General features: G+C 39.3%; 1 protein-coding gene across 1 annotated transcript; it reads right to left on the minus strand.

Annotated features, from left to right (window-relative positions):
* Positions 1–4,317: 4,317 nt before the first annotated feature.
* Positions 4,318–9,642, minus strand: LOC309517431 (vomeronasal type-2 receptor 26-like; the record flags this gene model as incomplete). The annotated part of the gene is made up of 5 exons (XM_082196667.1): positions 4,318–5,219; positions 6,435–6,561; positions 7,260–7,487; positions 8,142–8,996; positions 9,379–9,642. 5 exons carry the CDS (start codon positions 9,640–9,642, stop codon positions 4,318–4,320), a joined length of 2,376 nt encoding a protein of 791 aa, XP_082052793.1.
* Between the last annotated feature and the right edge of the window lie 3,406 nt (positions 9,643–13,048).

A 13,048-nucleotide genomic window follows, 5' to 3' on the forward strand; every position in this document is an offset into this window, starting at 1 on the left:
TGGCCTGCAAAGAGAGTTATATATTGGATAATAGTGCACCTTCATAAAAAAAAAAGATTGTATGCCCAGAGTCCAGGGAAATGTGTGCATATATTGTCACACAAACCTGGGCATTTGTATTCCTTGAATTGTCAATTCCTGCCCTGGTTTTGAATGATGTTAACTAATACCATTTATACACAGATACATGTACAATGTATATAGAAGTTCCATGTAAAGTTGAGGCTCCCAATTTCTTCCAGTGGTTGAGATTTCAGTGACCAGATAAGACCCAAGAGACTACAGTCAATTGGACATATTTATTTTAAATACAACAGTATAAGGCAAGTGAAACCATTTTACTTTATCAAAGAGAAACCAAAAGCAAAAAACAATTCTTGTGGAAAGACAAATCTAAGAAACAATAAGGTAGTTATTATATGCAAGGGTTTCTGTATGCAAGATTTAGTATTATTCAATTTAACTTTACTTGAATGCAACACTCAGCTCTCTAGTTAAAAAGTTTGCTACACAATCCCAGCTGTACTAAGTGCATGGCATTTTAGTTTAAGAGAAGAAGAGAGCTACCGATACAAAGTGATGCTGCTGTGGCTTTAGATGTCTGTTGCTAGATATCAATCTGGTGTCCGCCATATAAGAAACAGAATTATCAAAAGAGAAAAATGGTACAGGTAAAAATAAAATATAAATAAAATAGTGAAGTTTGAACCTCACATAATAATATTAAAATTTAAATATATTCAAAGCTGTCTCCAGCTTAAAGATAATAAAATGCTAGTTCTGTGTCATAATCATAAGGAATTGTAAGTGTCGTAGAGATCATCAGTTGCCCAAGAGAGTATTATTTCAACACTATTTTGACAATGGTGGACCCCATTGTCCAGATTTTTCTAAAATCACACAAGTATCTTTCCAGAGGCATAATTTCATGGAGGTTCCTCTTGAGAAAACTCTTGAGAAGGCTGTGGTACATGAGAATTAACGGTTCCTTTGTGTAAATATGTGGAATAATGATTTTGTACAGAAGCTACAAGTTGTCAATAATGCTAGGAAAATTATTTTCTTACAAAAGAAAAAAAAATCCATGCTTTTCTACTTTTATAATTATGAGTTTAACAGAAACCACCCCCTGCCCCCCTTGGCCATTTATTAATTGTGATTTATTAATTGTGGTTTCTTTTTTTGTTTTTGTAATCTTACTTTGCCTCATAATGGTTTTGTCGTGACTATATGTTGGTTAATGCTGATTAAAACTATAATGGAAAGACCAGTCACTGGAAGTAGATCATACTTCATTCCTATGAACAGAAGTCTGAAACCATCTATTTTCTCATATATAACTTCTGGAGAACTGGGTTTGAATATGAACATCTTGCTTAAACTGTTGCTAGAATCTCAAGTCATGCATATTGTAGAATACTTGTTACTATGAGCTACAGGAATTGATAAAATATTCTGAAGCAAAAGAAACTGAAAATGGATGTGCTAAATGGTAAATCGTTAAATGTAATTATTAAATATTAAATTTAACTGAAAACTATGGAATACACCATACCTTATAACAATAAATACTGATAGTATAAATGACACTCCCTTCAGAAAGCAATGTAAGTCATCAGATCTCCCAGTCCCCCATAAACATATCGACTCGAAAGAAGAACAGTGGAATAATAATAATAATGCGAAAACAAACAAAAATGCTGCTAATGTCTCTTTGAACAAGGGGCAATAGAAAACAATGACTTAGAAGACAGAGAAATGGGTTTCAGGATTAGATCTGCTCCCCTAGAAAAATAGAATTTTGAGAAGGTAAAGGGTGATGGTGACGATGATACACCAAATATAGCTATGCATTCAGTACAGATGCACATTATGATTCAAAGAAATACAGCTCCTTACAGAATTTCTCCAAAGAGCTCAGAAGAGGGAAGTCTATGGAAAGTTAGTATATTAGAAGTTATATACACCTGTGACATAATGCCAGCAATGATGCTGTCTCCTGACCGATCATATTTGTGAAGAAAGGGAAGAGGGTCTCTGATGGAACATTGAGCAATAGGAACCTTGCATACAGTCCAGGGCAACAGCACTAATACCAACATTGCAAATACTGCCATCTTGCAGGAAATTCTGAAGTTCAGACCACAGTTCAGATCTTCAAACATTGCCATTCAAGAATTCCTAATTTCCACAGCCTACCCTGAATGACAACTCATTCAACACCAGATTTGTAATGCAAAAGGAATTGTTGATCAGATGGGCAGAGTTCTCTGTTATCTATAGCCGAAGCTCTGAATATTACACAGGATGTTAACAACATCTTCCAAACTTGGTTCATCATTTTGCAAGTGGCCCCTTCTGGAACACCGCCCACCCCCAAGGATGGGAAACAGAAGCAGAAGAGATTGTGGTCAATTTGGTAATTACATGTGAGATAATTGACTGCTTTGGGCTTAAGTTTTAAACAGCACTTCAAAAGGGGAACAAAAATGTATATCATATTGCTAACTTCTTTTAAATACACACCTCTCAGAAAAAAACAGAAAAGTTTTGATGTTCCATTATTATTTTTATTATTAAATTTCTACACCGCAGAGGCCAGTTTACAATATAAAAACACCAAAATACATAACATAGTAGCAAGCAAAAACAATACCCCCACCCCAGTTTAAAGGCCTTAGATAGCTTAATTAGCCAAAGGCTTCTAGAAGGGGAATATATTTTGCACAACTTCTAAAAGGAGAATAGGTGTTGTTTTCTCCGAAGCTAGAATACTTCACGATCCAAATGAAAACTTCAGTTGCAAAGTGGTAATCAAAGCTAAATATGAATTTCATGGAGTTGTCATGTGCTATCAGGATGATTCAGCATTTTTGGATGTAAAGAAAGCTAGCTGCCACATAAATCTCAAAGGAGTTGACATCAAGCGAAAGATAGTTTAGTGAGCTGTTTCTTTCCCTCTTCTACTCCAACCATTGCAGATCTTTCTCTTAAAATGTCACACACACACCCCGTAAACTCTGTACTTGCTTTTTTATCCTCTGTAGTCTAATAAATAAAAATAAAAATTATTTATACCCAACAGAGTGGCTCCCAACAGAATATAAAAAACACAAAAACATAAAATATTAAAAACTTCCCTAAACAGGGCTGCCTTCAGATGTCTTCTAAAAGTCAGATAGTTGTTTATTTCTTGATATCTGATAGGAGGGCATTCCACAGGGTGGGCACCACTAACAAGAAGGCCCTCTGCCTGGTTCCCTCACTTCTCGTAGGGAGGGAACCACCAGAAGGCCCTCGGCACTGGACCTCAATGTCTAGGCTGAACAATGTGAGTGGAGACACTCCTTCAGGTATACTGAGCTGAGGCCGTTTAGGGCTTTAAAGGTCAGCACCAACACTTTGATTTGTGGTTGGAAACATACTGGGAGCCAATGTAGGTCTTTCAGGAAGGTTGTTATATGGTCTTGGTGGCCACTCTCTGTCATCCGTCTAGCTGCCGCATTCTGGATTAACACTCTCATACCTAGAAGCAATAAATTTCATTTAATGTCTCCACTTTATCTGATTGCTGTAAATCCATTAACAGGGTGGAGGGGGTACATGCTGAGGGGTTTGTTCTGTTTGGCCAGATCTTCTCCCTGTTTGGCACCAGACAAAGGGTGGGGAAGTCTTTTCCTGGCAATCCACTTTCATGAGTCCACTGCTTGTTGCATGACACGTCTTGTGCTGCTCTAACTCCCTGCTCTTGGGTCATGGAAAATATACACCCAACTAAAGTTTGGTGACAATATTCACTGAAGAGCATTCTGCTGCTGCATATCTTGGTAAAACATTCTTGTATTGAGGCTTCCTCTGCAGAATGAAAACACCCGATCCTCTGAAAACACACACACTATGACTATGCTATGAATAAGTACCCTTTATCATTAGAGTTCAGATGCTACCAATCAATCAGTAAACCATTCATTTAGCAAAAATGTATTTATTGATTGTTCACTAACATTTCTAAGCAGTTTGCATATAATATAAAATTTGCATTAAAAACTACACCAAAAAACCCACATTAAAAGCCAATTGACAGGAAATTTATCAAGATATGAACAAAAACAGCATTTTTAGAATAGACATAAAACCTTAAAATTCCATGTCTGAGTAGGCTTCAGGATACAAAACATTGTTTACTGGTCACCGAACTCAAGACCGTGAAGATGCCTGACTAATCAACATGCCCCAGATGGGCTTATTATCTAAACATGATTTACTATTTTCAGAGGTTGATGGAGACACAGGTTTGGAAAGAAAAATTAAGTTCCTTCAGTTTGGCCTCTTTATCAGCTGTTCTCTTTTGTTCAAGTCAGGCCTCATCAGAATAATGTAGCATTTGGGGGAAAAGATGCAGATCAGTAACCCAGCACCAGAAGTCAAAATGGAGAAGATCTCCACAGCCACCATGTATTTCCCTTTTGTGCTCAGGTAGGTTGGGATAAAGGTCAACCATACACTGCAGAAGACCAACATGCTGAAGGTGATGAACTTGGCTTCATTGAATGTGTCAGGCAACCTCCGAGCCAGGAAAGCCACAATGAAGCAGATTATGGCCTGGAAGCCCATGAAGCCCAGGACACAGCAGAACATGGTGACTGAACCTTCGTTGCATACAAGCACAATCTCTTCAGGCATCGTGTGCATGTCTTGATCTGGGAAAGGGGGAGATGTTGCCAGCCACACACAACAAAGACTGGCCTGAATTAGGGAGCAGGAAAGAACAACGGTAATGGCCAATTTATTCCCCACCCATCTTCTGATACTGGATTCTGGCCTGGTAGCCATGAAAGCTAAAATCACTATGGTGGTTTTGGCCAATATGCAAGAAACCGCCACTGAGAAGATGAGACCAAAAGTAATTTGTCGAAGGAGGCAGGTCACCTTATTAGGCTTGCCAATGAAGAACAGAGCGCAAAGGAAAGAGAGCAGGAGGGATATTAGGAGTGCGAAGGTGAGGTCCCTGTTGTTGGCTTTGACAATGGGTGTGTGCCAGTACTTAATGAAGACTCTGAGTACAAAGAACGTGATAACAGATAAAGAATGAGCAGAAACAGCAAAACATATTCCCAAAGGTTCTTCATAAGATAAGTAACTTATATACTTTGGAATGCAGGAATCATGTTGGTCATTTGGATACTGGTCTTCTGGACATTGAAAACACTCATCCATGTCTGGAAAGGAAAACATGGTTTTCATTAAAATAAAAACGGCAATACGTAGTGCACTAAAGTATTTAAGCAGTAATAGTATAAAAATCCTGAATCAAGGAAGCTCACATAAATCTAAAAGCCATGCTTTTTTCTTCAAAAAAAATTAAGTGTTACATTGAGTGGAGTTTCCTCCAAACAGCCCCACTATCTACCTTGGAGGAAGCTGTTTAGTTTGGTGGAAGAAGCATCTGCCTTATACTAAGAAAGTGTATTTATATTGGGGAAATCTTCTCAAAGGAACACAAGAGGCTGCCTTACACCAGATTAGACTATTGATCTCTCTGGCTCATAATTCTCTCTGCAGACTGTCCATGGCTCTCCAGCATTTCAGACAGATGATGCTGGGATTGAATCTGGGACCTTCTGTATGCAGATCAATTCCCATAAAACTGAGTTATGGATGATCGCATTACCCAGAATTACATCTGCCAAAAACCTCAAATTAGCAGTGATCCAGGAATGCCCTCAGTCACCAGATTGGATATGATTAAATCCACCATATTTATCTAAAATCATGTGCTATATTAGATTTGATTAGTTTTATTTCACTTTATTACCAACTCTTCCCCCTAAGTTTCAGATGCCATGCAACTAAATAAAGTACTACATTTAAAAACGTTTTTAAAAGTTAATAACTTTTTTTTAAAAAAAACAACCACCCACATAAAGCCCTTACAAAAATTGTTAGAAAAAGATACAGTGCCGTGACTTGTTATATCAGCAATGGTTATATCACCTTTGAATTAGCAAAAATAAATAAATAAATAAATAATCAATCAACGCCAAAGGAGCCTGATATATACATCAATATTTTGGATTAATTCCAATGGGCAGTCAGCGTCAAATTAGATGCAGTGGCACAATAATTTCTAGTTGTGCAATGAAATGCAGGGATCTCTTCTCTCTGTGTGTTCTCTCCACATCTACCTCTTACCTGCTCTGGAGAGCAGAGGGGAAAACCCAGAGTAGATTTAGGAGGTTCCAGGCCTGTTCTTGAACAGATCTATGGGTATAGGGCAGTATAGAAATAATAATAATAATAATAATAATAATAATAATAATAATAATAATAATGAGACGAGGCAGGGTTAGGTTAAAAGTCATTGTCCTGGCACATCTAAATAGTTGGATACTGCCCATTACATTTGAACAAATGCTCTACATTGCATTTCTTACCACTCTGATTTGAAATCTTCCCTTCAGGACATGGGAGGCAACCATAGCAGCAAAATGGCTTCCCTTCCAACTTTATCTTACTATACCCTGGATGGCAATTGTCATTACACACAGAAAGGGGTTGTTCCTGTCAATAAATAAAAGCAGAAATGTTCTCACGTCCAGAAATTCTATTTTGGGAGTTTTATATTTCGGTGGTTTCTTCACAGTTACAAATGGTTTGACCAAATATTTTATTACTGATTTGCTTTACTAAAGAAGTTCTGCATCCTGTTTCTCACTATTTCTCATCCCAGGACAGCTAACACCTCTTAATACGCACCAGTGCAGATAAAGACACAATGAATTGTCATTATTTATTTATCTTTTTTTATTTATGAATTGCTTCTCATGAGGCTTCATGGAGAAATTTGCTATACTACAAAAACAGGTCAAGAACAACTGGATCTATAATAAAAGCGAGAGAGTTGTATAAATAAAATAACAAATTACCATTTCAAATAATTTTCAAATCCATTGCTCTCATAACACTAGAGCTCAGGAATATTCAATGGAGCTGAATGTTGAAACATTCAGGACACAAAGAAGGAAGTCTGTCTATCTGCATTGCTAGCTAAACATGAGACACTCATTTGTACAGGACACAATGATGGCTTTAAAAGAGGATAAGACAAATTAATGGAGGATAAAGCTAGCAGTGACTACTAGCCATTATTCCTGTGCTTTGACTCCACTGTTAAAGCCACAGTTAGACCCATGTATTTTCCCCCCAAAAAAGTGATCCTGGTTCTTTTCCCCCAGGTTGAGGAAATGTTTCTGACGTACCTGGTTAAACATGCTTGGCCAAACAATGTCATCTGCAGAAATTGTGAACCCTTTGTCATTGGCAGACAAGGAGTCTACTTTTCCAACTTTGACTCTGAGAAAGGACTGGTTTGGGAATGTGATCCAGTTTACAATATCAAACCCAGCGACAGCTTGTCCACTTTGATCAAAAGTAACTTGTTCCCCAGCACTGTTGTTAAACGAGGCACTTCTCAGATAGTGGTGGATCTAAATGGAAGCACAGGAACACCATCAAGAATGCACAATGATAGGCAAATATACAGATGACCGTTTGGAAACTATGGTTAGTGGTCTTGGCAATAGAAAACAAATCTAAGGAACAAGCAAAGTGAATTGGAAGAATGGAAAATACAGCTCTCTTTTACACATCACTGGCAAATAAGATTATAAGTCTGACAATGGTGATTGGTTTCATAGTCTTCACTAGGAACTGAATGCAGGGAAGCAGTATCAAATTGGCTCAGAAGGAAAACTATGACATAAAAAATAGCATTTAGATGTCAACACTCTAGCTTTACGACATAGATAGACATTTTAATGGCCTTCTGTTGAAGATGGATTTATGATGGATTCCTCTGTAGTAATGTACTCAGGACATTAGCTACCATGGCTGTAGAGTCAGAAGTATCCACCTCTTCCCATCCATTACTGTTCTTTAGAATTTTGATAAATAAAGGTATGGCTGACAAATCATACGCCAGGGTGTAGACAGCATTACTGACATTGTGGCTTTGCCCAGTCATCCCCATTTCAAACAGTATGCCGATTCTCAAGCTTAACCTTCCCAGTGCTGACTTCTGTATTTTTTTAACAAATATTGTGGTGTTGGGGAACAACACTGATAGGCTCTCAGAATATTACCTGCCCCAACTGCTGCTTCAGAAGAATCCCTCTCCCATCATATGCCATTGCTCTGTGTCCAAATTTGGATGAATGCATGGTTTGCAAAGCATGCGCCACAGCATAGACAGCACTGTAGACACTGTAGCTATGCCCAGTCATGCTCATTTCAAAAACAGAGGTAGGAAGAGTCTCCAACTTCTCTTCTCCAGTACACATTTCTTCATCTGTGGTGTCATTCATGGGGAAAGAACATTCAAATGCATTTTCCCAAAAGACCCTGATAAAACCATCTTCCTTTTCCAAGGTAGGGTTTTTCATCTGAAGGTATTCCAGGAATCCTATTACCTGCTTGGAAGGAACTGCAAAGGATAAAGCTCCATGGAAGGCCTCTAAACCCATCGTTTTTTGAAAGGGAACTGATGTGAATTCCATCTGGGCTGTCATAATCCACACTTTACCTTTACTATTCATTTGTATTCCCTCACATTCAGCAAACATTAGACTTGATCTAAGAATTACTATGAGCTGAACATCACCGTGTGCGATTACAATGCTGGCACTGCTCCTCAGCATAATTCTGAATACTCGAGAAAAGCCATTCATTATTTCATCAAACTCGCTGGAAGAGGATTCTTTTGGCAGTTCTTCTATGAAATCAAAGCATATACCTCTTTGTGAAAACACAGGGAGCACACTCTGTATAAATTTCTCTCCACTGTCAGTGCTTATATAAGCCACCCCAATCCATGTCCACTTAAAATGCAACAGCAACTGAAGAATTCCCCAGGTTTGATGGTCCTCATTTGGGAACATCCGGCTGAAGAAAACAGCTTCAGGGTTGCCATTGGTCATTGGAGCAGAGCCATATACAAGCTTAGAACAATGAAGAAAATTGGGAGATAGGAGCGTTTGTGTCTAATATACAATTTCAGTATCACAACTGCATCTGAACCCTTAACTAAGATCTAGAAAATTAATCATATCCACGAGTGTCTGGAGCTGGTTAGGAACTACCTAATCAAGAGGAATAAATATTCATCAATTATAATATCAACACCCACACCCACACCCCAATGAAATAATGAGAAGAATCATTTTCCTTGATTACATTCATTTTGACCTCTGAACAGCTGTCAAGGTTATGTCTTTATTCCCTTCAATCCTGGTGCTTTCTATCTCCAAACACAAAAATTCATGTACAAGAGCACTGTGGAGTAAATTATTCATAAATCCTAGTTTTATATGCATATCATACCTGTGGCATCTTGTAGATGTTAAGAATGTGCGCCATGAAATGACAGATGTGAGAATTTGGTCCTGTGATAACAGCTATTGCATTGTCTTGGGCATCACACTTGAAGTTAGGGATAAATCTTCCCTGGGTGGAGAGAAGGTCCATTGAAGCAAGGTAGGTCCAGCTTGCTCTGAAATAGCTATTATAGATGTGCGTGCCCAGGGTAACATTAGGCAACATTTGTGGATTTTCATTGATCTCCTTTACAGCATATACCAAAGCCATGATATGCTGATAGTTTTGGAAGAAGGGTCTGCAATGAGATTGGTATTCTGTGTCAAAGTGTGTCTGCTTCTGAATATGAAACGTGTAACATTCAATTTCAATATATGCTTGCTAATAACATTGCTTGCATGTTCAGACACAAAGAAACACAAACAAAGATAATATATTTCCAGTGAAGAGAATTGTGAAGATACCATTCATAATCAATCCTGTATTGGAGAGTCATCTTGCTGTAATTTTAGAAAGTGCTATTCATATAGACATATATATTTATATAGTTGCCTACCTACTGTACATATAGGGTTTACATATGCTGTATATCACACAATTCATTAAATATAAGGAACACAGTCCACTCTTTAGGCCTCTGTGAATAATATTGGGTCAAATGCAAACAAGCCTGAAATTTCCAGTTTACTGGAACAGGTAATGTTTTAATAATTTTAATTCGCTAACACCTGTACTTTTTTTTACTTTAAATATTTAATTTGGTACAAGGGTAGCCTATTGCATCCAGATTTTTCTAAAAGTTTGAGAAGGATTTATAGTGTATTGTGTAGCAAAGGACAGCACTCCAACAGAAAGCAAGAAAACTGTCATTGGTAATGGAATGATGAACCGTCAGAGTTCCTGTGCTGGGAAGAGCCTTGGGGTAAGGGTAGATGACTAGTAAGAATTTTTGCTTTTGATTTTGTTATCAAATTGAATATTATATCAGCTGTTGCTGCTGCTGAGCTAGTGCTACTCCTATTACTACTACTACTAATACTTCTGGGTATAGGGCGGTGTATAAATTAATTTAACAACAACAACAACAGAATTCCATTGTTAAATTAAATACTTCAAACAGCAATAAAATCTGATCAAAGTTTTGCCTATCTACACCTCACTAATGTATCATTCCAGTCAACCTCCATCAACTATAACATGTGGCATGAAAATCCTGAGCCCTACAATGAAATTGCATGGAAAGAGCTAACATAAAAAACTGAGATACAGCCTCATCCAACAAGACTCTAAGAGCAGATCGTCTGTCTTTTCAACAATCACTTCCCACCCATATAAGCCCAAAGACATCAGATCACCATGCCTGTGGATGTTACAATAGGGTTAAAAACAGCTACTTCATACAAGAGAGCAGCAATCAGTGCCTCAGATGGATGTCCTATGAAATCCATTTCATCAAATGTCATGTAGATCTGAGAAATAATTCCAGCAATGATGAGATCTCCAGAATGATAATACTTGTGCATAATAGAAAGAGGAGTACCAACAGTGCATGTGGCAATAGGAGTGTCACATACCAAATCGGGCAGGAACACAAATAATGAGAGCACAAACAGTACCACATTGAATGAAAATCTACCTTCCAGCCACCAATTTGATTCTTCTAACATGATTACTGAAGTGGCAGGAACAATCACACCATAGGTTGGCTTGGAAGCCCTGTCTGTGAAAAAAAGCAGGTGGGTGGAAGGCTATAAATCTGTCTCAAGACCCAGCTCCAAAGTGAGCAAGAAATATTAACAACATTATTCAGACTTCATTGTTTTTCCGTGTTCACAGGAAATCTATAGGGACTTGAGAAGAAGTAGAATTAACCATGGCAATTTTGATGATTATGGGCCGCATGAGTCAATACTGTTGTAGTTTCTCTGGGCTAGTACAGAGGAAAATGTAGTTATTACAGCTCAATAGAAGCCACCTGTGGTCATCTATGGGACTGCAAGAGGCAGGTGAGCTAAGAAAGAGCAAGATGTGGCCAACAGAAAAATAAGGCAAGAAGGAAGGGAGGGAAAGAATTGTTAGATCGTTAGTTTTTTCAAACTTGGGCTGAATTTAAAAAGTGAGAAAGAATCCAAATCCAAATGGGAACTTCAATTGTCATGGAGCAGGGGCAGCTATCCCCTTGTATAGGGGTATGCAGAGTCAGGCAGGGGCATTTTGCCACTTGAGACAAAACTTGTGGCAGTGCCCCCAACCCCTGATTCTGCTGCCACGTCTGCTTCCTTGCCTCCACCAGACACCTGCTTCTGAGTCTCCAACACCCACCACTAGTGGGTCTTTGCCTCTACCTAGTGCTTGCCACCTCTTTCTGCTCTTTGGCCATTGTGGACCCCCACACCCACTGCTTCTAGGCCCTATCACTCCTGCAGGCTGCACTATGGCCGGCCTGCCACCACCAATTTGCTACAGGCAACAGGCAAGCAACAGGCAAGCTGCAATGGAAGACATGGCCATGGTAGGGGGGCACCACTGCACTAGCAGAGGAACAAAGCACCCGGCATATTTGGGAGCCTGCTGCCCTGAGGCAACCACCTCACAGTGCCTCATAGATGAACTGGTCCTGGGAGCTCATAATACGGGAGAAGAGGGTGATGAACAGAGTGGCTTACAAGCATGGCCCTTTCTTCCTGATCTTTCTTTCATTGTTAGCTCAGTACCTGCCTACCCAGCCCACAGTGTTTTAATCCCCCCCCCCTTCCAAGAACCCACCATTTTGACACCAGCTTAAATAAGACAACCCTGGGATGCACACAGCTTCTCCTTCCCCAGTCATCTGGTCAGTCATTTGATGAATGGAGAGGGATTAATAATCGTCTTCAATTGATCTGCATGAATCAGAGAAGAGGGACTTCTGTCAAATAGTTTTTGTTTGGTCAAGGAACTCTCCAGTGTGGTGTAGTGGTTAAGAGCAGAGGACTCGTAATCTGCTGACCTGGGTTTGATTCCCTGCTTCTCCACATGCAGCTGCTGGGCGACCCTGGGCTAGTCACACTTCTTTGAAGTCTCTCAGCCTCACTCACCTCACAGAGTGTTTGTTGTGGGGGAGGAAGGGAAAAGGAGATTGTTAGCCGCTTTGAGATTCCTCAGGGTAGTGATAAACCAGGGTATCAAATCCAAACTCCCCCTCTTCCTCCTCCAGGTGGATCTGAATAAGGTTTGGGATTTAAGAAAAGAAAAGAAAAGTACCGTATTTTTTGCACCATAACACTCACTTTTTTCCTCCTAGAAAGTAAGGGGAAATGTCTGTGTGTCTTATGGAGCGAATGCCTGCGGGTGGCGGGGGGGAATCTGCTGCAGTCGTGAGCAGAGGATCCATGGTTCCCCTTCCTTCCCTCCTCTGTGGTTGCGAAGCATGGATCCACATGGATCCTCAGGATTTTTGCATTGGGCTACTCCAAACTCACTATCAAACTCACTGTCAGATCACATGTCTGTGGCCACAGCATGGACCACAAAAATCATATATCCACTATTTCATTTAGAATATTTTTTTTCTTGTTTTATTCCTCTAAAAACTATGTGCGTGTTATGGTCTGGTGCGTGTTATAGAGCGAAAAATACGGTATATCCATTGACTGGTTTAGGTCACAGCCTGATGGTACTTATTTCAGGGCATAGT

This window comes from Podarcis vaucheri, assembly GCF_965113315.1.
Source record: "Podarcis vaucheri genome assembly, chromosome: 13".
NCBI lineage: Eukaryota > Metazoa > Chordata > Lepidosauria > Squamata > Lacertidae > Podarcis > Podarcis vaucheri.